Below are 24578 nucleotides of genomic sequence, written 5' to 3' on the forward strand. Positions count from 1 at the left end.
GAGTCATACTCTCTGGAATCACCTGTTAATGAGAATATGAGGGAGTCCCCCTCTTTGCTTTAGTTTAGAATGAAATAAGTTATAATTGGAGTTCCAGACATGGAGTTTGATTGTGAGTGGCAGGGAAGGTTCCCTCCTCTCTAAGGTGAATGATATCGCCACTCGCCAGGATGCCTTGACATCGTCGGTACTCTCTCGGGAGAAGTCCCACCCTGTCCGTCTGGCTAGTAGAAGGTGTGGGAATCAATCAGCTAAATCCCACGTTACCATGTGTTAGCCAATCCACATCCCAAATGAATGTGATGGCCAAACACATAGACAATTTCCTCATGACCAGTGAAACATTGATGACCAGAGTGTCGAGTGACCGCACACGGAAAATCGTTGTGAGAAAAACCTTACAAAGCATCCTGTGTGATTAGTGTTTACCAGGTAAATAAGTGAAGCTGTGCTGTTCCTGTGTGGGGACACTGTAAAAACAAACAATACCAGGCGTTTAACTTTGTACCATCCAGAGAGACTGTCAACACACAGACCTTTAACCTCAGCTGGAGGCTTCCTTTAAAAGAGATTATTGACAGGAAGAGGAGCCATGTTAAAGGTTTATTTACAGAACTAGCAGCCACATGGGCAAAACCATACCTAGTGGAGTACTGAGACAACACTAGTCTTTCAGAACCTTGATTTTTAACTGTACTTAACAAAGCCAACCAGACATCTAGCAATTTACTAGTCAATCCTCCATCTTCCTCCCTGCAGGGAAGTCAAACAACTAGAAGAGACACTCTACCAGTGGAGGCTCCTCATGGGAGGAAGGGGAGGACCATCCTCCTCAGGGAATTTCAGAAAAATTTAAGATAGTTTTAGATAAAACTATACTTCATATATTCACGTCACCAAATAATTGATTAAAACACACTGTTTTGCAAAGAAGGTCTACAGTAGGCTCAACAGCACTCTGTAGGGCAGCACCATGGTGTAGCCGGAGGACAGCTAGTTTCCGTCCTGCTCTGGTTACATTGACTTCAATACAAAACCTAGGAGGCTTGTGGTTCTCACCTCCTTCCATAGACTTACACAGTAATTATGACAACTTCCGGAGGACGTCCTTCAACCAGAGCTCTTGCAGCATGTTGTCCACCCAATCAAATGATCAGAAAATTAATCTGGTACTGAAAGCATAAGCTACAGCTAGGTAGCACTGCAGTTCATAAAATGTGATGAGTAGTTGACTCAAAGAGAGACAATTTTTGAACAGTTTTGAACAAATTAATTTCTTCAAAAATTAAGGAGAAGCGAGAGATGGAGAAAGCTAGCTGTATTTCATAGTTTTTTGAATTTTTACTTTCACATACTTAGCAAGAGAATGCAGCTAGCTTGTTTAACCTACTCAAACACTTGGCTCAAACAGAGAGGGATACTATGTTGGCTAGCTGGCTATCCAACACTGGAACTCTTCCAAATCAAGGTAAGCGTTTGGTTTTATAGATGTATTGCCAACCGTGCCCGCCGGTGTAACTGCTAAACGCCTTTGTGACTGTACACTGTACTGCATGATTGTAGCGGGTTTATTAACGCATTAGTTCTAGTAGCTATGTTGGCTATGACATAATATGGTGACAACGATGTAGGCTGTGTGTAGCGGTTAGCGGTTATGATATGAACGTTTGGCTTGGAAAGGTTTTTTCGCCTGGTCACAGACAACTGATGTATTCTGCACTGAATTCCACAAGTGAAGGGAAAGCTGAGATGAGGAGAGTGCGTAGATGCGAGAAGAAATTCTACAACGATCATTCTGTATTGTATGCATGTGGCTGCTATGAAAGTGAACTGTATTTGCATGAGATCAGGGGTCAATCCGCCGATTCTGTATATATTTTTTTCCTAAACAGAAGCAAACGGAACAAAAACCTGAATTTGTCCAATAGACACTCTCGTTGTCAACTGTTGGGACTAATAATTACACCCTAGATCAGCTAGATGCAGGCAAGAGTGTGCAAGGCGGTATTGAATGTGTCAATGTCTGTCACCTTGATTACTCAAATTTCTCTCGACCTGTGCCCCTACATTGTAAACTTTCATTCATAGGCTAGGTTGTAGCAACCTCATGATGGGTACAGGGAAAATTTGAGTATCATGTAGTAGCCTAAACCTATCAATGTTACATTTAACTGGGTGAATGGAATATGAATGACAGTCATCCAACATGCTGTAATAGAAATAAGGCCATGCTCATGAAAAAAAATGTGCCCTCCCTCATCTTAAACGGCACCGACCGCCACTGGACTCTACCCCAATTAAAATACCCCCACCACTGATTCAGTTCATACAGAATCCTTTGTAAGCCCATACTAAGCATCCAATGTATATTCAATGTATTATGCTACACTAACTAACACTTCAAATTACTCTGGAAAGAACTGTATGCCCAACCAATTACTCATCAATGTGAGAGAACAAAATGAGCATTGTCGATGTTTTTTATGGGAACTACTCACACTTTTCCTCAATCTTATTTTTCTTTACTCAAGAAACAACAAAAGCTAGGGCGAGTGAGTTCTGGGCTATAGAATGAGAGGACAGATTTACAGCCAGTCAGGGTCAAGGGTCATCCTGCTGGATGCTTTCTTTGGAGTGGTCTTTTCTCTCCTTCCTCCTTTCTTTCTTTGAGGTGTCCCCTCCGCTCCCACCCTTCCCCCTGCATTCCCCCATGGCCCGCTCTTTTGTTTAGATATAAATACAATCAATCAGACTCAGCCATGTCCCACACTGCCACACACACAAGCACATACAGTGCACTTGGAAAGTATTCATTTCCACATTTTGTTACGTTATAGCCTTATTCTAAAATTGATTTATTTGTTTTTTTTACCCTCATCAATCTACACACAATATCCCACAATGACAAAGCGAAAACTGGTTTTTAGATTATTTGCTAATAAAAATAAAAAACTGAAATATCTTATTTACATAAGTATTCAGACCTTTTGCTATGAGACTCGAAATTGAGCTCAGGTGCATCCTGTTTCAATTGATCATCCCTGAGATGTTTCTACAACTTGATTGGTGTTCACCTGTGGTAAATTCAATTGATTGGACATGATTTGGAAAGGCACACACCTGTCTATAAAAAAAAACAAGCCATGAGGTCAAAGGAATTGTCCATAGAGCTCCGAGACAGTATTGTGTTGAGGCACAGATCTGGGGAAGGGTATCACAACATTTTCTGCAGCATTAAAGTTTCCCAAGAACACAGTGGCCTCCATCATTCTTAAATAGGAGATGTTTGAAACCACCAAGACTCTTGCTACAGCTGGCCGCTCAGCCAAACTGAGCAATCAGGGGAAAGGGCCTTGACCAGAGAGTTGAGAACCCGATGATCACTGACAAAGTGCTAGAGTTCCTCTGTGGAGATGGGAGAACCTTCCAGAAGGACAACCATCTCTGCAGCACTCCACCAATCAGGCCTTTATGGTACAGTGGCCAGACGGTAGCCACTCCTCAATAAAAGGCACATGACAGCCCGCTTGGAGATTGCCAAAAGGCACCTAAAGTCTCTCAGAACATGAGAAACAAGATTCTCTGGTCTGATGAAACCAAGATTGAACTCTTTGGCCTAAATGCCAAGTGTCACGTCTGGAGGAAACCTGGCACCATCCCTATGGTGAAGCATGGTGGTGGCAGCATCATGCTGTGGGGATTTCTTTCAGCATCAGGGACTGGGAGACTAGTCAGGATCGAGAGAAAGATGAACAGAGCACAGAGAGAGTACAGAGAGATCCTTGATGAAAACCTGCTCCAGAGAGCTCAGGACCTCAGACTGGGGTGAAGGTTCACCTTCTATCAGGACAATGACCTTAAGCACACAGCCAAGACAATGCAGGAGTGGCTTCGGGACAAGTCTCTGAATGTCCTTGAGTGGTCCAGCCAGAACCCGGACTTGAACCCGATCGAACATTTCTGGAGAGACCTGAAAATAGCTGTGCAGCAACTCTCCCCATCCAACCTGACAGAGCTTGAGAGGATGGGAAGAATGGGAGACACTCCCCAAATACAGGTGTGTCAAGCTTGTAGCATCATACCCAAGAAGACTCGAGGCTGTAATCGCTGCCAAACGTGCTTCAACAAAGTACTGAGTCTGAATACTTATGTAAATGTGACATTTTCGTTTTTTATTTCAAAAAAACTGTTTTTGCTTTGTCATTATGAGGTATTGTGTGTAGATTGATGAGGAAAAGGTCAAGGGGTCTGAATACTTTCCGAAGGCACTGTACATATGTATGCACGTATGCAGACAATCCCCCCCACACTCTTTATTTTATGCTTTTGGAACCTAGAGGATGAGTTGATCTGAGCTGGCAATAAGATGGTGTTAGACTAAGTCCTTAACAAAATAGGTAGGACTAGGTATTAGGCTAATAAATATATGAGCAAGCTCATTAAAACTGTCAAAAGGCATTTTGATTGCTTAATCATAGTCTAGAGCCCTGATTAGGTAGCTATGATTGGATGATGAGACACGGTTAATTAAATGGGATGGTGGTCAGTGATAGCAGTGATGGTTGTGATAGTGATAGATGCCCTAGTGAGGATGTGATAGCAGTGATGGTTGTGATAGTGATAGATGCCCTAGTGAGGATGTGATAGCACTGATTGTGTACTTTGGATCTCAATGGCAGAAAAGCCTGGGGGAAATCGTTAGTACTAAAGCTGCAAACACATTCCCGAGATGAAGGGATTGGGGAAAGAAAACAACCATTGTTTGTTGGGAGCTACTTAGTTTGAGATGATTTCAGCTGATGTATCTGTGGCATGAAAACAAGATGAGTGGACTGGAGTGAGGATTCAATCTCAAATACAGGGAGGGCAAGAGGAGGATAGGGAGAGAGCAGGAAAGATAGGTAGGGGAGAGAGTCTCTAAGTGGGAGAAAGGCAAGTGCCAAACAGACAAGTAGATGTAGAGAAACAGAAAGAAAAGGAGGGAGGGAGTAGGGGGTAGATGGAGTGTGTGTGACTGTGCCAGGTCTCTGCACTAGTCTGTTGGTAAGGAAACAGACTGGAATGTGTGGCTCTCCAGTTAAAGGCAATTTAATGAACATCCACTCTGGGATACTGTTACCATTCTGGGCTCTGGGGGAGCAGACTGGCCTTGTGTGGATCTGGTAGACTAGATTGGTGTTTATCTTACACCGTTTTATGTGACGTTCAATGACAGTTGATGAATTTAACTAAAAAATGATAATATATTTGAACTTGTCTTGTTATGGCAGGGCCACTGACCTGTATGGCTGCGGATGTGGACCCTCAAAGTGCCGTTGCTGGCAAACTTCTGTCCGCAGTATGGGCAGATCTTCTCCTTTTCCCCTGTGTGGGTCTGGTACGGCAAAGATCAGAAAACATATTGTTGGTATTTAGGAAAGACAATTGTAACATTCAGTGGTACATCTTTCCCTCATTACAAAGCACATGATGATCACTGCTAGAGCATACCCACCACTTGAATACTATGAGCTCTGCTAAAACTCTTGGATACTAAACAAAGAAACTTTGAAAGGTTCCATTCCAGTTAAATGCCCTATGGTTATATGCCATTTACAACGTTTTTTAAATAAAGTGTTGGATAAGCTGTCAAAGTTGTTTAATATATATTGTCACTCAAAAGCTACAAAGCCTCAAAGCCGACCCCCTTTCAGGGTGTATTCAAGGGTGGTCTTCTGACAAATATTTGATGTCAGTCATTTAACCAGAGATCTGTTCAGCACTGGGAGTGCCCACTGAGGGACCAGACCTCCCTGGTGCTAGGCAGGAATCTGCATGCTGCTGATAGAGCTAGACACTGCTACTAAACACTGGTGTTCATATGAACTGTACAGCTCTCCAATTGGAACTCTACACGCTCTGAATTCTACAGCTCTCCAATGGAAACTCTACAGGCTCTGAACTCTACAGCTCTCCAGTGAGAACTCTCCAGCTCTCCAATTGGAACTCTACAGGCTGACTTTAGGGTGGTTTCAGTCTCTCTGCGGAAAGCTGGATTAAAGAATCCAAACGATTCAGCAGGCCTATCATTAGAGTCAAAGAGCCAGGAGGTTGAGGGTGAGGAGCAGGGTGGAGACCAGAGGGATCTGCTCTGCCTGCATTCCTCTTCCCCTCCTCGACCTGCCCTCTCCCTCCTCCTGTCCTCGCTTCTCAAACACACTCAGGTCAGTCTTTTCTCGGAGGTCCATTGACGGGCACTGTATGTATACACAGCAGAAAATGTGCGCAAAAAGAGGAGCGTGCTGCACCCCTCAGCAAGGCTAAATGTCTCTCACCCTCCCTCTCTCCTCCTTCATTCTCCTTGACTTCCTCTCTCTCATTATTTATTTATTTCTCTTTCTTCCTGCTGAAAGGTAAGTATGGTAATTCTGCTGCTGGCCTGATGTAAATTCCCCAGAATAAAACACAACTATTAGAAGCTCAAATTCTGTGTGACAGTTTAAACAGCAGTACAACAATACAGACAGGAATACAACCTTTCCTTTCCACCATCCTCTTCTCTCCATCCCCCCATCGCTATTGGCATTAGGTTACATAAACCCTTTCCCTCACTCTCCCTCTCTCAGAGACACACAAACACGGACAGATGTCTCCCAGATGCCTCAATGTACAGTTGTTTGGTTTGTTTTTTGTATTCTTACTTCATAAAAGGCTTCATATTTTTCACTGGGGAACATTATGTTCCAAAACAGACCTTGGGAAAGTATTGGGGTTATACATAACCATTACATCATCCTTTTAATATGAATAGTACGGATGTGACATTAATAACTTGGCTAACACCTCCATCATTTTTTCACACACAAAACAAACACAAACAAATGCAGTGCAGAATAAACAATGTACAGGTACTGTACAGGTATTGCACACACACCGCACAGCGGATACAGAGAAAACAAATGCTCCATGTACACACATCTCTGCCTTTAAGAAGAATGATTACGACAATTTAAGGGTGTTCTGAGAGGAAGACTAAACTAGGGCTGCCAGAGAAACACATCATTACTGTTCATTTTCAGATCAACCTGGCAGCGGAGAGGACACCCAGACAGCACACTGACAAAAGCACCTGGAGGAAAACAAACGCAGATGACAGGAACAAGACGATCCATAGTCTCTTGCCATGAGTGGAATAGGAAATGGAGGATAAAGACTGTCCTCTGTATAGTATACTACAGCACACAGAGCACTATGTACTCCATGTTTTCCCCAGATCCCCAGTCAGAGTTCTGGGTTGTGTCCCAGATGGCACCATTTTCCATATTTAGTGCACTACTTTTAACCAGAGGTTTAGGCTCTTTTGACCAGGGCCCTGGGTTAAACGTTGTGCACTGCAAAGGAAACAGGGTGCCATTTGGGACCCGGACCTGGTGTTCAGTCCCAGCCAGGTTTCTGAGCTCAGCTACCTGTCTTTAATCACTGCCAGAACCGAGCACTCTCTCAGCAGTCTCCAGTCTCTGAACACCGACCGACCGAGAGACAACTCATGTGCCTGTCTGTTTTCAGTCCTACTGTACTAAAGCCATGTTATGTTTGATTTGTTTCTTTTGCCGTGTGCCAAGAAACTGTTTGGTCTCAATCTGATCCATAAACCAAGCAGACAATGTCAGATTGAGGCTGGGAATCTGCTCTGGGAATCTGTCCTGTGCTTTGAAACCCTGTGGAGCTAATGTATTAAATGCCATGTGTAATTGACAAACAGAGACCGGATGATTCCTGGGCTGCATGGGGAACAATGGTGGAGGATGACTATATACTGTAGCCTAGTTCCGGTCCAGCATACAAGAGAGATCACAAGAAAACATCAATGTAAATTTCCTTTACTTTTCTTTAAAAGAAAAATCCACCCAAAACCACTCATTTTAATTTACAGTGTTAACACTAATATGTGAGAACAACATTTTTTGTGAACAAATGTTTCCTTTTGGCGTTATAAATAAGGTTGGTAGCAACATGGAAATTCATCGTGGAAATCTGTTGCAGCTCAAGTCGACTACAAAATCCACAATGCAATGATCTCTCTATGAGCTGGCTAGCTAGTAAGTTAGCAAACGTAGCTACACAATAAAACCAAAGACAATATCAGCATGTGACGTGGTTAGCTGTACAATCGCCTAAACAAACTGGACTATCAGTTTAGGAGTCTACAATCTCACCATGTTCAACCTGCATATCGATGTGCCTCAGAGTGGAGTCTAACATTCGCAACGGCAGATATAATTTTGAGGAGATGGGAATGTTGCCCGTGTTACGTCAATGGGGACACCGGTGCATTCTGGACAATTCTGGGACAAGGACCGCCCTCCGTGAATGAGGTCTATTGGGCGCTAGCTCAAAAACTCAACATTAGCACGAATTTTATCAACAAGAAGTATAACGTTACAAATCTTTTCCGAGGTTGGAGATAATTAACTCGCCATTTGTAGTACCGTACAGCTTTGGAATCGTGACAATAGGCACGTTTCTCAACATATACACCGACTTTGAGAATGTTATTGTGTGACGATTAGCTGAGCAACCGCGTGACGCAGCATGACAACGTGAACGCGATTGGTCAACAGTCTGCTGGGTGGGGCGTTATACGTTCCTTGATTTATTGAATTCTTCAATTTAAGGGGCTTTATTGGCATGGGAAACATATGTTTACAATGCCAACGCAAGTAAAATAGATAATAAACCAAAGTGAAATAAACCATAACATTTTTTTTTACAGTAAACACAAATGTTCCAAAAGAATAAAGACATTTCAAATGTCATATGTCTATATACAGTTTTGTAATGATGTGCAAATAGATAAAGTACAAAATGGAAAATAAATGAACATAAATATAGGTTGTATTTAGAATGGTGTTTGTTCTTCACTGGTTGCCCTTTTCTTGTGGTAACAGGTCATAAATCTTGTTGCTGTGATTGCACACTGGTATTTCACCCAATAAATATGTGAGTTTATCAAAATTTGATTTGTTTTCTAATTCTATCTCCTTTCTATCTCCAGGGTGGCAGGTAGCCTAGTGGTTAGAGCGTTGGACTTGTAACCGCGCTGACAAGGTAAAAATCTGTCTTTCTGCCCCTGAACAAGCCGTTAACCCACTGTTCCTTGGCCATCATTGAAAATAAGAATTTGTTCTTAACTGACTTGCCTAGTTAAATAAAAAATAATAAAAAATAATATCTAAAAAGTATGTTCAATGGCTCATTTGAGAGAAGACATCGGCCAGTATTGAAATCTGACATGTATGATAGATGTTTTTCGCTATATAAAAGTCGTATTCTTATTAACTTCCAGTGTAGTAATAGAGACCTTACCATGGTGGTATGTAATACTGGCCATATTTCTACCTGCTTGAACCCCTATAACTCAGATACACATGAAAACATGAAATGACCCAGGGAATCGATAGAACATCACTCAGAGATACACAAAAACAATATAACATTCAAAATGGGTGAACCTATCCTTTAACATTTGAAGGACATTCTTACATACGAAATGTAGGAAAAAACACAAACATACAGGATAATTATTTTGAAAGAGGATTTGCTCTAGGAGAGAATGACAATGTCTGGACTGGGCTCTACAGTACGTAAGACTGGCTGAACTCACCTTCTTGTGGCTCTTGAGAACAGAGGGGGTGACGAAGGCCTTCTCACACAGGTCACATTTGTACTTCTTGTGTCCGTCGTGCACCACCTGGATGTGCACGTTGAGCGTGTCTTTTCTCTTGAACGTGGCGTCACACTGGTCACACTTGAATGTCCTCTCACCTTCAGAAATGACAAAAGACCAACCCAACACAGTAAAGAAAGAGCAACTTTCTGTCACTCTCATTTCTGCACCCTCTTATTTTCTGGGGAGAATGACAAGAAAGAGAGGGATCCATTGTTGTATCTGTGAAAGCATAACCATCACTCACAGTAGGCCTGAAAACAATTTCTCCAGGCCAATTGTATGGGCTAAAGAACATTGTGTGTTACATTACTGCTCCCTGCAATTTTCTTTACAAATTATCTGGACTGTACTTATTTTTTTACTTTTACCTTGTACCCTTTTTCTAAAATGATCTTGCATCCATAGCAACCCAGACTGAAGGAGAGGACAGAAACAGACGGACGCTGATCATATAGAGCTGCTTGCTCTTCGAATGGGTCTCTTATTTCACAGCAATAAAAAACACCAACCAACACTTACATTTTTCATTCACTTAAAAACATTAAAAACACCAGACATCACTCTGACATTAAACAAAAGCACAACTGTCAGCAGTTCTCAAACCAGAGCCATATAGACTATAGCATGGTGTTATTATTTACGCCTTAACTCAGTGACTCCACACAACAGAGGCTTTTGTTGAAAAGTGCCTTTTTCCATTATAGAGGGATCAGTGGGTTGGTTTCCATCGAGTGGTTTGGAGAGCGTGTATGCTTGGCAGAGTGAGCCTTGGCCCCAAGCGTGTGTTCATTCTCCCATTACGAAGAATGAACATGATGGTCAGCACAATAAAGTAGGACACAAGTAGAGGCCTGTGTCCATTAATGCTCTAGTAGTCAAATAAAACCATTCCCTCCATTACTATTAAAGTCAGGTACTCAACCAAACACAGACTTCATTAATGCTGAGGTTTTAAGTCATTCACAAACATGACTGATTATGAGATGAAGGGGTATTCTGTGGAGGGATTAACACAGAGTGACATTTGACCCTACTTTAAAGGTAAAATCAAATCAAAGTGTATTGGTCACATGCATACGGTCAGTGGCGTGTATTCATTGATGCCAAGGGAAGCCAGGTTTCCCCCCAAAAATGTACCAAGAAATGTTGTCTCTGTGTTGTCATAATTGTCCTTCAATTCGCAAGAGGCTGAATGTATCTCACCGGAGAAAGCATCAGAGCGAGCGAAACAGAGCCCCTCTGTCTCTGTACGTGTAGGCCATCTATCTGATGCGGTCTGGTCATAAAGAGTATGACATTGTTGCCGCCCGCAGTAGTGAATGCAAGGAAAGCCAGCGAGTATTTGGCCTCCCATAATAAAAAGAGCTCAACTGTTAATGGACCTGCCGCACCAACAAAAAGTGTCAAGACATGCCAGCTTGGATTTGGCTTCACTCCTATCACAGAGAAATATTTAAATAGACATAAACAACTTGAATTGTTGTGTCTTGTTGTGTTATTGTCCTCCGGTGGCTGGCCCAGCTAGCTAAAATTGTCCCTTTCCTAAATTAGCCATGGATGGAGATCGAGATTTGAACTTGTGTTTTTACTTAATTCTCCATACTGGCCAATGATTATAACGGCAATTCTGATCCTACCATAAAATACATAGTGCCCCTGGACTGAGAGGATGAAAGTTCAATATGTAGCTAGATGTAGAATACTAGTGTTAACTAGCTAACGTTGCTCATGAAAGGAAGTTAAGTTAGCGAGCAAGCATTTTAGCCAGGTAGGCTAGGACAACAAAAAATAAAAGACTGTACTCTATTACAGTCATAGACTGTTTCTTCAACATGAAAGAGAGGAGGATGGCATTGGCGTTTCTCTACAAGTAGGGTGAGTCAACATGTTTTTTCTACTTGCACGAACGCGAGCACACACACACACACACACACACACACACACACACACACACACACACACACACACACACACACACACACACACACACACAATACACACACACAACACACACACACAACACACACAAATCAGAACCATGGAAAGCCACATCATATTTAGCTTACGTTGATTGGACTAAATGGTTTTTGGTAGCTTTTAGTTGTCACTGTATTAGACTAAGCATAGGTGTTTTGATGTTGAAATAGTGCTGAAATAGTGGAGGCAGCTCCTGTTTCCTTTGTGACTTTCAGTAACTCTCCGTGGTTCTAAATCAATAGAAGTGTAGTAGTCTGAAGATGTAGGAAACATGAACTTTCTTGACCAGGCTGTAGGTCATGTAACTGTTTGTTACATGCTATATGCTTTGTGGACTTCACAGAATAGATGTTGCTCTCCGGTTTTGTGATGAAACAAAGGTGTGGTTGAATTAATTCTGCCACTGTGTCTTCTTATTTCGGGCTTTGGAGTGGCGCAGCGGTCTAAGGCACTGCATCTCAGTGCAAGATGCTTCACTGCAGTCCCTGGTTTGAATCCAGGCTGCATTACATCTGGCCGTGACTGTGAGTCCCATAGGGCGGCGCACAATTGACCAGCGTCGTCTGGGTTTGGCCGGGGTAGGCTATCATTGTAAAAAAGAATTTGTTCTTAACTGACTTGCCTAGTTAAATAATGGTAAAATATATATATTATTGTCTCTGCCTTTAGGCCTATTTACAGTATCACGGTTGCAAGGCATATGAACTAACAGGTTATAGAGAAAACACATAGGTTGTAATATCGCTTTTTTTTCTGGCTTGGCTTCACCAGTGATTTTACCCACGCACCGCTACTGCAGTGATTTTACCCACGCACCGCTACTGCAGTGATTTTACCCACGCACCGCTACTGCAGTGATTTTACCCACGCACCGCTACTGCAGTGATTTTACCCACGCACCGCTACTGCAGTGATTTTACCCACGCACCGCTACTGCAGTGATTTTACCCACGCACCGCTACATGCTTTGCAAAAATAACGATTTCCCTAATAATGCTAAATAGGGAAGCTCGCGCTGCTGATGCTAGCACATGCGCAGATCAAATACACCTATGCAACTCTGATTAAGGTGTCTACATGTCCTAACAACTCAAAAGAACGTTTAGAAACCCAGGTGTTTTAATCAGCATATGCTTACTTCGATTATGACCTTATGGCGATTAAGATAAGCAGAGTAAGGTGTTTACGTGAGTAATGCCATACTCGGCCTACTGCCATAATCAGTTTACTATCGAATTATTAGTGTGCATGTAAATATACTCCATGTCTGTGTCAGTTAATCTCAGTATTCACTTATTTCAGCAATTTTGCAGGTTGATTTTTGTGAACAATAATATTTGTTTTTCTTGCATGTCCTAGATAATTACAGTATCAAGATACAATACAAATATGTACAGTTCAATAGGAAGAAAACAAAATAAATGTAAAAAAAATATTTAAAAAATACATTAAAAAAAAGGCTAAACAGATTAAAGACAAATATGTTTCAGTATTTCCAAATTCAAATCGATCTATTTAAATATAATTCTCAAAGGCTACCAACCCAGAGCCACATAGGAAAATAGATTAAAGACCGAGCAGGGCAATGCTATCTTCCATCCGCACAACCAAACATTGTTGTTAAATTAGCTCTTGCAAGTGGGAGATACCATGTGACCAATTGACCAGAGTTTCGGGCTTGGCCCCACACAGTCTGGCAGTGAATCTTTCCAGCTGTGCAATGTCCAAGTTCATAAGCAACCAACATCTGCAAAGGGCAATACCCGGTTCAAACCTACTCCTTAGAATCGGTTTTCTTCCTGCTGTTATTGCAGCCATAACAATCCGCCTCTCTTCATAAGATAACTGAATGCTAGGGCTGCAACCCAGTAGGAGGAGGGCTGGGCAAACAGGTAGGCTCCTGCCAAGAATAACTATTCAAATATTAACTAAATTAACCCAAAGAGACTTCACTGGTACACAGCTCCAAAACATAAACATATAATTGCCCACCTCAGATTGGGTACATTTATTACATAAATCACTATCCATAGGCTTCATCTTGAACTTTCGCTCTGGGGTAAACTAAAACCTGTTAGTAAATTGAAAATGAATACAGTTATGGGCAAGGATCTTAGAAGAGGCAAAAATATTTCCCTATATTGTAGTCCAATCCCTTCAAAACTCTGCATTTGTAGGTCCTTCTCCCAGACCTTCAGAACAGGCAGATTTTTATATTATGAGTCACTAACCTATCATACAGTGAGGACACCATTCCGTCTTTCCCTGGACATGGAAATCATTTCAATAAAGAGTGGGAGCCTGGTTTGGTGTCCCATGATACCCCATAGGTTTTCAATGCTGTACAGAGTCTGAGATAAAAAAATAAAATAAAAAATAAAACAATAAATAGTAAAAACAAGGGAGAGAATATGACTCTTTCAGATCTTGAAAGGAACGAACCTCTTGCAGGTATCCTTCAAAACATGACCACCTTGCTTAGACCAAGGAGGGAATGTAAAGGGTATAGAGCCAAATTAAATTAAATTGTATTTCAAATAGGAGATAACTCTTGAAAATTACAAGTTGTGCCCAGACAATTATTGATTTGGTTTGGTACTATACAGTCAATGTATTCTTTTTTTTTTTTACAATATATTCCATAAAAGATTAGGCAGTTTTATGCTTTAGCCCAGAATAAGGAAGGTGCAGTATTCTAATTACGTGAGACTTGGACTCCTCTATTTTCCACCAAGGCACATCAGATGAAGAGTCAAGCCAAATACTCAGTGACCTCAGCTGAAATGCCCCATAGCAGAGTTTAAAGGTAGAGAGAACCCTCCAAACTTTTTGGGGCATTATAAGTTGGAGAGACTAATTCTCTGACGTTTCCCCATTATCCTCAAGATATCCATGTCCTTAAAGAATGAAGATGGGGGAGGAAGTGGAAGCATTGAAAACAGGACATTCATTTTTATAACCAAAACCTTTTTTTCCCAATATCATTATTTTTTCTTCTCATTCATCATGAGTTGCAAATTGGATCGAATTTGAATGGCCAGGTATGTAAATCACTTATATTCTAAAGTGATAGGTAAAGAGGGTAATGTGACTTGTTTGGCTGTGGGGTTTAGAGGCATTAAGATACACTTGGACCATTTCATTTTATAGCCATAGAAAAAGCCAAATCCTTAAAGAGGTCAAGTACGTGTGGTATAGAATTAAAGACATCGGACAAATATAGTAAGATGTCATCAGTGTACAGGGAGATATGGTGGACTGTTTGTAATGGCTTCCGTCGGTAGAAGGAGAGGAGGACCAAAGCGCAGCGTGGTATGTATCCATATTTATTAGAATAATTTTTCTATAATGAACAAAACAATAAACAGACGAAAACCCAACAAAGCTACAGTCCCGAACTAGAGAACACAAAAACAGATGAACGCAAGAACAGGAACAATAACCCACAAACCAACAGTGAAAACAGGCTACCTTAATATGGTTCCCAATCAGAGACAACGTAAAACACCTGCCTCTGATTGAGAACCATATCAGGCCAATAAGACAAACCTAAACAAAGAAACACATAACATAGACTACACCCACCCAGCTCACATCCTGACCAACTAAACAAAGACTAAACAAATGAAATCAGGTCAGGAACGTGACACTGTTTCTTTGATCTTAATAGGCAATATGTTAATATTTTTGCCTAATGGCCTGGGCTAGCGGTTCTAATGAAAGGGCAAATAGGCCATAACTCAGAGGACAACCCTGTCTTGTGGATATTTTTAGGACAAACTCTGGGGCGGCGGAATGGCCAGTCTGGATACGGCCAGTGGGGTCGATATATAGGGTACGGATCACACTAATAAATGATCAACCGAAACCAAAACGTTCCAAAACAGTCCATGAATACCCCTATTCCACACCATCAAATGCCTTCTCTATATCTAATCAGGACAGCAGAGTTTATAATATGGAATAGTACGTATGTTGTCCGAGGCCAACCAACCCTTTATGAATCCTGATTGGTCAGGATTAATCAATGATGATATGCAAGTCTCTAATCTTTTTGACAAGACCTTCACAAAAAGTTTAAAATCAAAGTTCAAAATTGATAAGGGCCTGTAGCTTAAACAATCAAGCAGGTCCTTTCCACCTTTCAATAGCAAGGAAATAAGAGGTGTTTTTGGTCCCCTATGGAAATTCCCAATCTCCAGCGAGTGGCTGATTGAGTCCAGTAATACAGATCAGACTAAATCCCACACAGCCAACAATAATTTAGGAGGGATACCATCCAACCCTGGCGACTTGGATTTTGACATTGAATCTAAGGCAGTCTTCAGTTCTGCCAAGGAGATGGGGGCATCTAATAGACTGATTTGATTAACAGAAAGGGAAGGAAGTTCCAAGGAACTTAAAAGAGATAACATCTTCAAAGATAACCTCTTCCTAGAGTCTTCAGGAAACTCCAAGGTAAACAGATTGGAATACAAAGTAGTGAAAGTATGATTAATTTGGGAGGGAAGGGTACAAAGTTCACCGTTATTGTTCCTAATGACATCAATAGATGACTTTTTTTCAGTTTCCTTCAGTTTCCTTGTGCCTACTCAGTCTATCCACATTCTCATTAGTCACATTATCACATTCTCATAGTCTTGTTTTCAAATTAATAAATTCAGCCCTAGAACTAGTCACCATCTTAGGCTCAATTTTAAATGTGGTGAGTTCTATCTTCCCATTTTTTTTTAACCTTTATTTAATTAGGCAAGTCAGTTAAGAACAAATTCTTATTTTCAATGATGGCTTAGGAACAGCGGGTTAACTGCCTTGTTCAGGGGCAGAACGACAGATTTTTACCTTGTCAGCTCAGGGATTTGATTGTGCAACCTTTCGGTTACTAGTCCAACGCTCTAACCACTAGGCTACCTGCCGCCCCATCTTCAGTATAGTTAGACTTTTGCATCAACTCTAGACCCGCTATTTCCCTCTCTAATGAAGAAATCTAAAGGTTGTGTTTTTTAATCTGATGTGATGAGGAATTACAAATATTTCTCTCTTGCAACACTTAGCTACTTCCCATAATGTATGTGGGTCTACCCCTGGTTGTGCATTAACCTGTAAGAAATCCTTATTGCCAGTCAAAATTTGGGAAGTCTAAAACGATTCATCAAAAGAATTTGGTGCATAAATGGAGGACAAAAAACATGATTTAGTGCCATTAATAGCAACAGAGGCATTATAATACCATACTTCTGTGTCTCCCCCAGAGACCCCCACCTTCATATGAAGTTTCCTGTTAATTACAATCATAACACCCTTTGTCTTTTGGGGGGGGGGTCACAAGAGTACGCTATTGTCTTATTTAAAAAAAAATCTGAAATCTATTGATATCATTGGCTGTCAAATGGGTCTCTTGTAGGAAGGCGAAATCAATATTCTACATCGTAACTACTCTAAACACCAAAATATCTTGATAGGGCTGTTCAAGTCTCAAACACTTAAAGTTAAAAGGTTAAACAAACATCTGTCTCTGAATGGGTCCAATAATAGCTAATGCAGTCGAAGTGTGGAGACAGGCCAATAGACATCTCATGATGTCATGATCTCATTCCCTTTTCACAGCCATTCTCCATTATGGAACAATAACCTAATCTTATCAGGCTCAAACCTTTTGTTTTTCCTCAATGGTCTAGTAGAAATATTTTCACCCTCAGTGACATCTTTGATCATTTCGGTCTTGGAACTTTTCAAGACCTCAAAGAATCATATAATCTCCCAGTGACTTCCTTTTTTGTTGTTGCTTAGTCTCCGCTCGGATCTAAAAGCACACGCAGTACCCTGGGATTCCCTTGTTGCCACCCATCCCATGGTTGAGACTCTTTTGAATACTCCCAAATCTGTTGGACTGGTCTCCACTCTCTACTCCAAACTTAACTCGTCCGACACCTGCGGTCACTTCCATCTGGAACAGAACTCCTAGGTTTTGGAGAACAGTTGAACTGGAAGGTGACATAGAACAATGTTTTCTCATCATTAAAAAAAGAATCTCACCAGTTAACTTATTAATTCATTCCAAAATTGTATTATACACCATATCGCCGCTTCCATAATCTCGGTAATCAGTTCAGTCTTGGTTCCGTCGGGACCTATGTACATATGTTTTGGGAATGCCCAGTGGTCTCAGGGGACAAAAGCGTTTACCCCGAGAGAAAGCCGGCCGGTAGACCTGAGTTGGTAGCCCCTTGGATGCTGACACAATATGGCGACACCCTGTAAACCTCACATTTAAAATGAATAAAAATTAAAGCTTCTACTGTTATTCTATATCAGATATAAACGCAAGCCACTACAGAGGGGAAACTGCTACAGTCAAAGAATAACCCAGCCTGAGTTCATCAAGACTCCAAAGAAAAAAGATAAACACATCAGGGAAGAGCCAAAAAATTGAAGTTCATGAAAATTGAAGTTGATGCTACTTTACTAGATTTAACCTGTAAGGCTTAAGGATGTGTTCCAAATAAAATATTGTTCCTCATAGTTCCTCAGACACATATATACAATCATTAGCCAGTTTATTAGGTACACCACCCCATTCATTAAAATGGTTCGCTGCTATGGCCGGCTTCCTGAGCTTTTCACGCACTACAGTGTCCAGGGTTTACAGAGGATGGTGCGACAAACAAAAAACATCCAGACAGCAGCAGTCCTGTTGGCGAAAACAGCTCATTGATGAGAAGTTGAAGGAGAATGGCAACAATTGTGCAAGCTAACAGGTGGGCCACAAGCAGGCAAAAAACGGCGCAAAACAACCGATGTGCGGAACGACATCTCGGAACGCACGACTCGTTGGTCCTTGTCACGGATGGGCTGTTGCAGTAGGTTCCACAGCAGGTTCCACTCCTATCAGCTAAAAACAAGAAGAAGCGGCTCCAGTGGGAACTCAATCACCAACACTGGCCAAATGAGGAGTGGAAAAACATTGCCTGATCTGACAAATCCCTGTTTCTGTTGCCTCATGTTGATGGCAGTGTCAGGATTTGGCATAAGCAGCATGAGTCCATGGCCCCATTCTGCCTGGAGAAACTGGGGAATGTAGGAGGAACCAGGTTGGACAAGCCCCCACCCTCATCAACGGGCCCACTGTGGAAACAGTCAATAACTTAAAATTCCTCTGCACACACATCTCAGAGAAGCTGAAATAGTCCAACCATACCGACACCGCGGTGAAGAAAGCACGACAGCAACTCTTCGACCTCAGGATGCTGAAGAAATTTGGCCTGTGTCAGAGGACCCTCACAGTGTTCTACAGGAGCACCATCGAGCGCATACTGTCGGGCTGCATCACAGCCTGGTAAGGAAACCAAACGCACTGTTGGGTGTACACTACCTCCCCTACAGGACACCTAAAACACCAGGTGTTGCAGGAGGGCCAAGAAGATCATCAGGGACCCCAGCCACCCAAGCCATGCCCTGTTCTCCCCGCTTTAATCACTCAGACACATCATGCCAAAACCTGAAAGACTGGCCAATAGTTTCTACCCTCAGACCATCAGGCTGCTGAATAGCCACCACCAGTCAGCTACCTGCTCCCTTCCAGAAGGACAACCACTCTGTAACACTCCACCAATCAGGCCTTTATGGTAGAGTGGCCAGACGGAAGCCACTCCTCAGTAAAAGGCACATGACATCCCGCTTGGAGTTTGCCAAAAGGCACCCGAAGGACTCTCAGACCATGAGAAACAAGATTCTCTGTATTTCCCTAGAACTGTTAGCAGGGTAGCTCGTCTGAGTGAGAGGCACCGGGGTTCGCCACACAGCTGGTTTTCCCTTTATAAACCATAATCGTTAGTAGTCCTTGCCACATGCATCCGGCGTCAGTCATTGAATTGCGATTCGACTTTGTCCCTGTACTGCCTTTTCTGTTTGGGATTTGTACCATTGTCACTATTGGGCCAACGTCTTCTATGAATTTCCTAATGAACCACGTTACTGAGTCTGTGTACTCGTTGACATTATTGTCGGAGGCGACCAGGAACATTTCCCAGTCCACGTGATCAAAACAGTTCTGTAGCATATATTCTGATTGGCCAGAACAGCTTTGTACAGTCATTACCACGGGTGTTTCCTGCTTTAATTTCTGCAGAATGGCAGCATGATCTGATTTGCTGAAGGGGTGGGGAGGGAGGGCCTTGCCCCAGCTAGGCAAATAACATCAGGTCTCTTTTCTACCATCGGGCCATCAGACTGTTGAACAGCTAGAACCTAGCTGTCTACCCGCCTACACCTTAGAACACCTGCACTGACTCTCCACACACGCACATTCACCACTGCTGTTACTATCTATTATTATTATGTGAGCCACTGATTTTAAATCAACAACTTTATTTCATGTCAAAATGCTATGACAGCTGTGGTTCATTTTCTCACTGTGAGGGGCACACACAAATCTCATAAACACACAGAACACATACACTGATATTTACTCTCTCTCTGTATACAGTACCAGTCAAAAGTTTGGGCACACCTACTCGTTCAAGGGTTTTTCTTTCTTTTTACTATTTTCTACATTATAGAAAAATTGTGAAGACATCAAAACTATGAAATAACACATATGGAATCATATAGTAACCAAAAAAGTGTTAAACAAATCAAAATATATTTATTTTATATTTGAGATTCTTCAAAGCAGCCACCCTTTGCCATGATCACAGCTTTGCACACTCTTGGCATTCTCTCAACCAGCTTCATGAGGTAGTCACCTGCAATGCATTTCAATTAACAGGTGTGCCTTGTTACAAGTTAATTTGTGGAATGTCTTTCCTTCTTTATGCATTTGTGCCAATCAGTTGTGTTGTGACAAGGTAGGGGTGGTATAAAAAAGATAGCCCTATTTGGTAAAATACCAAGTCCATATTATGGCAAGAACAGCTCAAATAAGCAAAGAGACACGACAGTCCATCATTACTTTAAGACATGAAGGTCAGTCAATTTTCAAGAACTTGAACTTTGAAACTGGCTCTCATGAGGACCGCCACAGGAAAGGAAGAGCCAGAGTTACCTCTGCTGCAGAAGATACATTCATTAGAGTTACCAGCCTCAGAAATTGCAGCCCAAATAAATGCTAACAGACACATCAATATCAACTATTCTGAGGAGACTGCGTGAATCAGGCCTTCATGGTCGAATTGCTGCAAAGAAACCACCACTAAAGGACACCAAAAATAGGAAGAGACTTGCTTGGGCCAAGAAACACGAGCAACGGACATTAAACCGTTGGAAATCGCGAGTCTTCGTGAGACACAGAGTAGGTGAACAGATGATCTCTGCATGTGTGGTTCCAACCGTGAAGCACGGAGGAGAAGGTGTGATGGTGTGGGGGTGCTTTGCTGGTGACACTGTCTGTTATTTATTTACAATTCAAGGCACGCTTAACCAGCATGGCTACCACAGCATTCTGCAGCAATACACAATCCCATCCGGTTTGCGCTTAGTGGGACTATCATGTATTTTTCATCAGGACAAGGATCCAACACCTCCAGGCTGTGGAAAGGCTATTTTACCAAGAAGGAGAGTGATGGAGTGCTGTATCAGATGACCTGGCCTCCACAATCACCCAACCTAAACCCAATTGAGATGGTTTGGGATGAGTTGGACCGCAGAGTGTGGGAAAAGCAGCCAACAAGTGCTCAGCATATATAGGAACTCCTTCAAGACTGTTGGAAAAGCATTCCAGGTGAAGCTGGTTGAGAGAATACCAGGAGTGTGCAAAGCTGTCACCAAGGAAAAGGGTGGCTACTTTGAAGAATATAAAATAAAAAATATATTTAGATTTGTTTAACATTTTTGTTGGTTACTACATGTTTCCATATGTGTTATTTCATAGTTTTGATGTCTTCACAATTATTCTACAGTGTAGAAAATAGTAAAAATAAAGGAAAACCCTTGAATGAGTAGGTGTGTCCAAACTTTTAACTGGTACTGTACAGTATATATATGGATTTTCACTCACTTTCTTCCTACATGCTGTTTCTCTCATTCTCTTTTTTCCCCATAAACACGTACACACACACTTAAGCACCTGATTCATAATACCAGCCCCCATGGTCCAGTATCCCACTGATTTGTGTGAATAGTGATCTGTATCCAGAGACACAGGAAGGAAATGCCTTGAGCTTCACAATCTCTGTGTCATCTGTCTCGACTGGGCGACCATACAGGACTCCATCCTGCCAAGACCAACTGTCTGCAGGGCTCCTCAGTCCTCAAGGACCACTGTCTCTGTCTGCAGGACTATGACACTTAGGGCTAGGAGGACCACAAAAGACCAGAAGGAGGCTGTGGAAGCCCTCCGTATCTGCTGGTAAAGAAAGGTTTGAACTAAGGGCTATAGCATCTATGGGGATTTGGGAACCGTATGTTTATGTGTTGGTAGGGGCCTTGAATGTAGGTACTAGTGGCTACAGTCAGTTAAGGTAGTATGAACCCACTCTTACACTCAGAGATAGACACACAAACACACTTATACTTACTGTTGTGGATGAGTAGGTGGCGCTGTAAAGAGAAGGGGGTGCGGAACAGGGCTTTGCACTCCTCACACTGGAAGGGTCTTTCCTCTGAGTGAGTCTGGAGAAAGAACAGGAAAGCACTCATGGTTAAAGGGATACTTCAGGATTTTAGCAAATGAGGCCCTTTATCAACTTCCCCAGAGTCAGATGAACTCGTGGATACAATTTTTAGGTCTCTGTGTCTAGTGTATGAAAGAAGTTTGAGGTAGTTTCATGAGCCAATGCTAACTAGTGTTCTCGCAATGACTGCATGATAGCTAACTCTAGTTAGCATATTGGGCTATGGGGGCTGGTGTGTGTGTACGGGAAGGGAAAAAAATAGTAATTGCTAAAATCCAGAGGTATGCCTTTAAGGTACACGGCATCACTGAACACTACTCCTCTTTACCAGTGGAGGCTGCTGAGAGCTCTTAATAATAGCTGGAACAGAGCTAATGTAATGGCATCAAACCATGTGTTTGATGTATTTGATACCATTTCACATATTCCGCTCCAGCCATTACTACGAGACCGTCCTCTCCAATTAAGGTGCCACCAACCTCCTGTGGTCTCTACATCTTGGTATATACATAATGTACCAGTTTCCTTCTTTTCTATTTAAATGTATTGATATAGAGTGAATAAGTATTTAATGTTTGCGGTCGGTTCATGAGAACAGCTAGCAGAGCTAACAGCCCTGACACCCGCTAAATATATCTAAACAGTTCTCTAAACTTCTCATCTTAGTTCAATCTGAGCGCTGTCTCCAGTCTGTGTTGATGTGGGATCAGATGTGTGACCATTGGTGTTGGGGATAGAGTTAGGGTTAGGCTCCATGGCTGATTTGGTTTGTTGACTTGATGAAGACAAGTAGCTTGAGGGGCTTAGGTTCAAAGTGCTTGTGTTTATCTGTTCCCCCGCTCTGACCTGTGTTTGAGTGACACCGCATTCCCTTAGGTAAACATGGGTCTTCAGGGGGGAGACAGGCCACTGACCCTACAGAACCCCAAAGACAACTGAAGAGACCTCTGGTTTTAGGCTACCAATAATAATATTAGCTCTGAACCAGTGAGAGTATGCTTGTGTGTTTGCTTATGTGTATGTACAGAGCACTCGGAAAGTATTCAGACCCCATTACTTTTTCCACATTTTGTTACATTACAGCCTTATTCTAAAATGTATTAAATTGTGTTTTTTCCTCATCAATCTACACACGCCCCATAATGACAAACCAAAAACAGGTTTTTACAAATGTATAAACTGAAAAAAACTCAGTACTTTGTTTAAGCACCTTTGGCAGTGATTACAGCCTTGAGTTTTCTTGGGTATGACGCTATACGCTTGGCAAACCTGTATTTGGGGAGTGTCTCCCATTCTTCTTTGCAGATCCTCTCAAGCTCTGTCAGGTTGGATGGGGAGCGTCGCCGCACAGCTATTTTATGGTCTCTCAAGAAATGTTCAATTGGGTTCAAGTCCAGGCTCTGGCTGGGCCACTCAAGGACATTCAGAGACTTGTCCTGAAGCCAGTCCTGCGTAGTCTTGGCCTTGTGCTTAAGATCGTTGTCCTGTTGGAAGGTGAACCTTCACAACAGTTTTTGGTCCTGAGCGTAATGGAGAAGGTTTTCATCAAGGATCTCTCTGTACTTTGCTCCGTTCATCTTTCCCTCGATCCTAATGAATCTCCCAGTCCCTGCCACTGAAAAACATCTCCACAGCATGATGCTGCCACCACCATGCTTCACAGTAGGGATGGTGCCAGGTTTCCTCCAGACGTGACGCTTGACTTTCATGAGTTCAATCTTGGTTTCATCAAACCAGAGAATCTTGTTTCTCATGGTCTGAGAGTCTTTAGGTGCCTTTTGGCAAACTCCAAGCAGGCTGTCATGTGCCTTTTACTGAGGTGTGGCTTAAATCTAGCCACTCTACCATAAAGGCCTGATTGCTGGAGTGCTGCAGAGATGGTTGTCCTTCTGGAAGGTTTTCCCATCTCCACAGAGGACCTCTGGAGCTCTGTAAGAGTGACCATCGGGTTCTTGGTCACCTCCCTGACCAAGGCCCTTCTCCCCTGATTGCTCAGTTTGGCCGGGCGGCCAGCTCTAGGAAGAGTCTTGGTGGTTCCAAACTTCTTCCATTTAATGATGGAGGCCACTGTGTTCTTGGGGACGCGGCAGAATTTTTTTTTGACCCTTCCCCAGATCTGTGCCTCGACACAATCCTGTCTCAGAGCTCTAAGGACAATTCCTTCGACCTCATGACTTGGTTTCTGCTCTGACAAGCACTGTCAACTGTGGGACCTTATATAGACAGGTGTGTGCCTTTCCAAATCATGTCCAATCAATTGAATTTACCACACGTGGCCTCCA

At 42.3% G+C, this 24578-nt stretch overlaps 1 protein-coding gene across 1 annotated transcript in view; it reads right to left on the reverse strand.

Annotated features, from left to right (window-relative positions):
- The window catches only part of LOC139578540 (PR domain zinc finger protein 5-like), a 59027-nt gene that overhangs the window by 20298 nt on the left and 14151 nt on the right, over window positions 1-24578 (reverse strand). The window contains exons 11-13 of the mRNA XM_071406265.1: window positions 22201-22294; window positions 9644-9804; window positions 5281-5374 (exon numbers count right to left, since the gene is read on the reverse strand). Coding sequence (XP_071262366.1) covers window positions 5281-5374; window positions 9644-9804; window positions 22201-22294 — 349 coding nt within the window. The remainder of the gene's footprint in view (window positions 1-5280; window positions 5375-9643; window positions 9805-22200; window positions 22295-24578) is intronic.

The sequence above is a fragment of the Salvelinus alpinus genome, chromosome 6, assembly GCF_045679555.1.
Source record: "Salvelinus alpinus chromosome 6, SLU_Salpinus.1, whole genome shotgun sequence".
Classification (NCBI taxonomy): domain Eukaryota; kingdom Metazoa; phylum Chordata; class Actinopteri; order Salmoniformes; family Salmonidae; genus Salvelinus; species Salvelinus alpinus.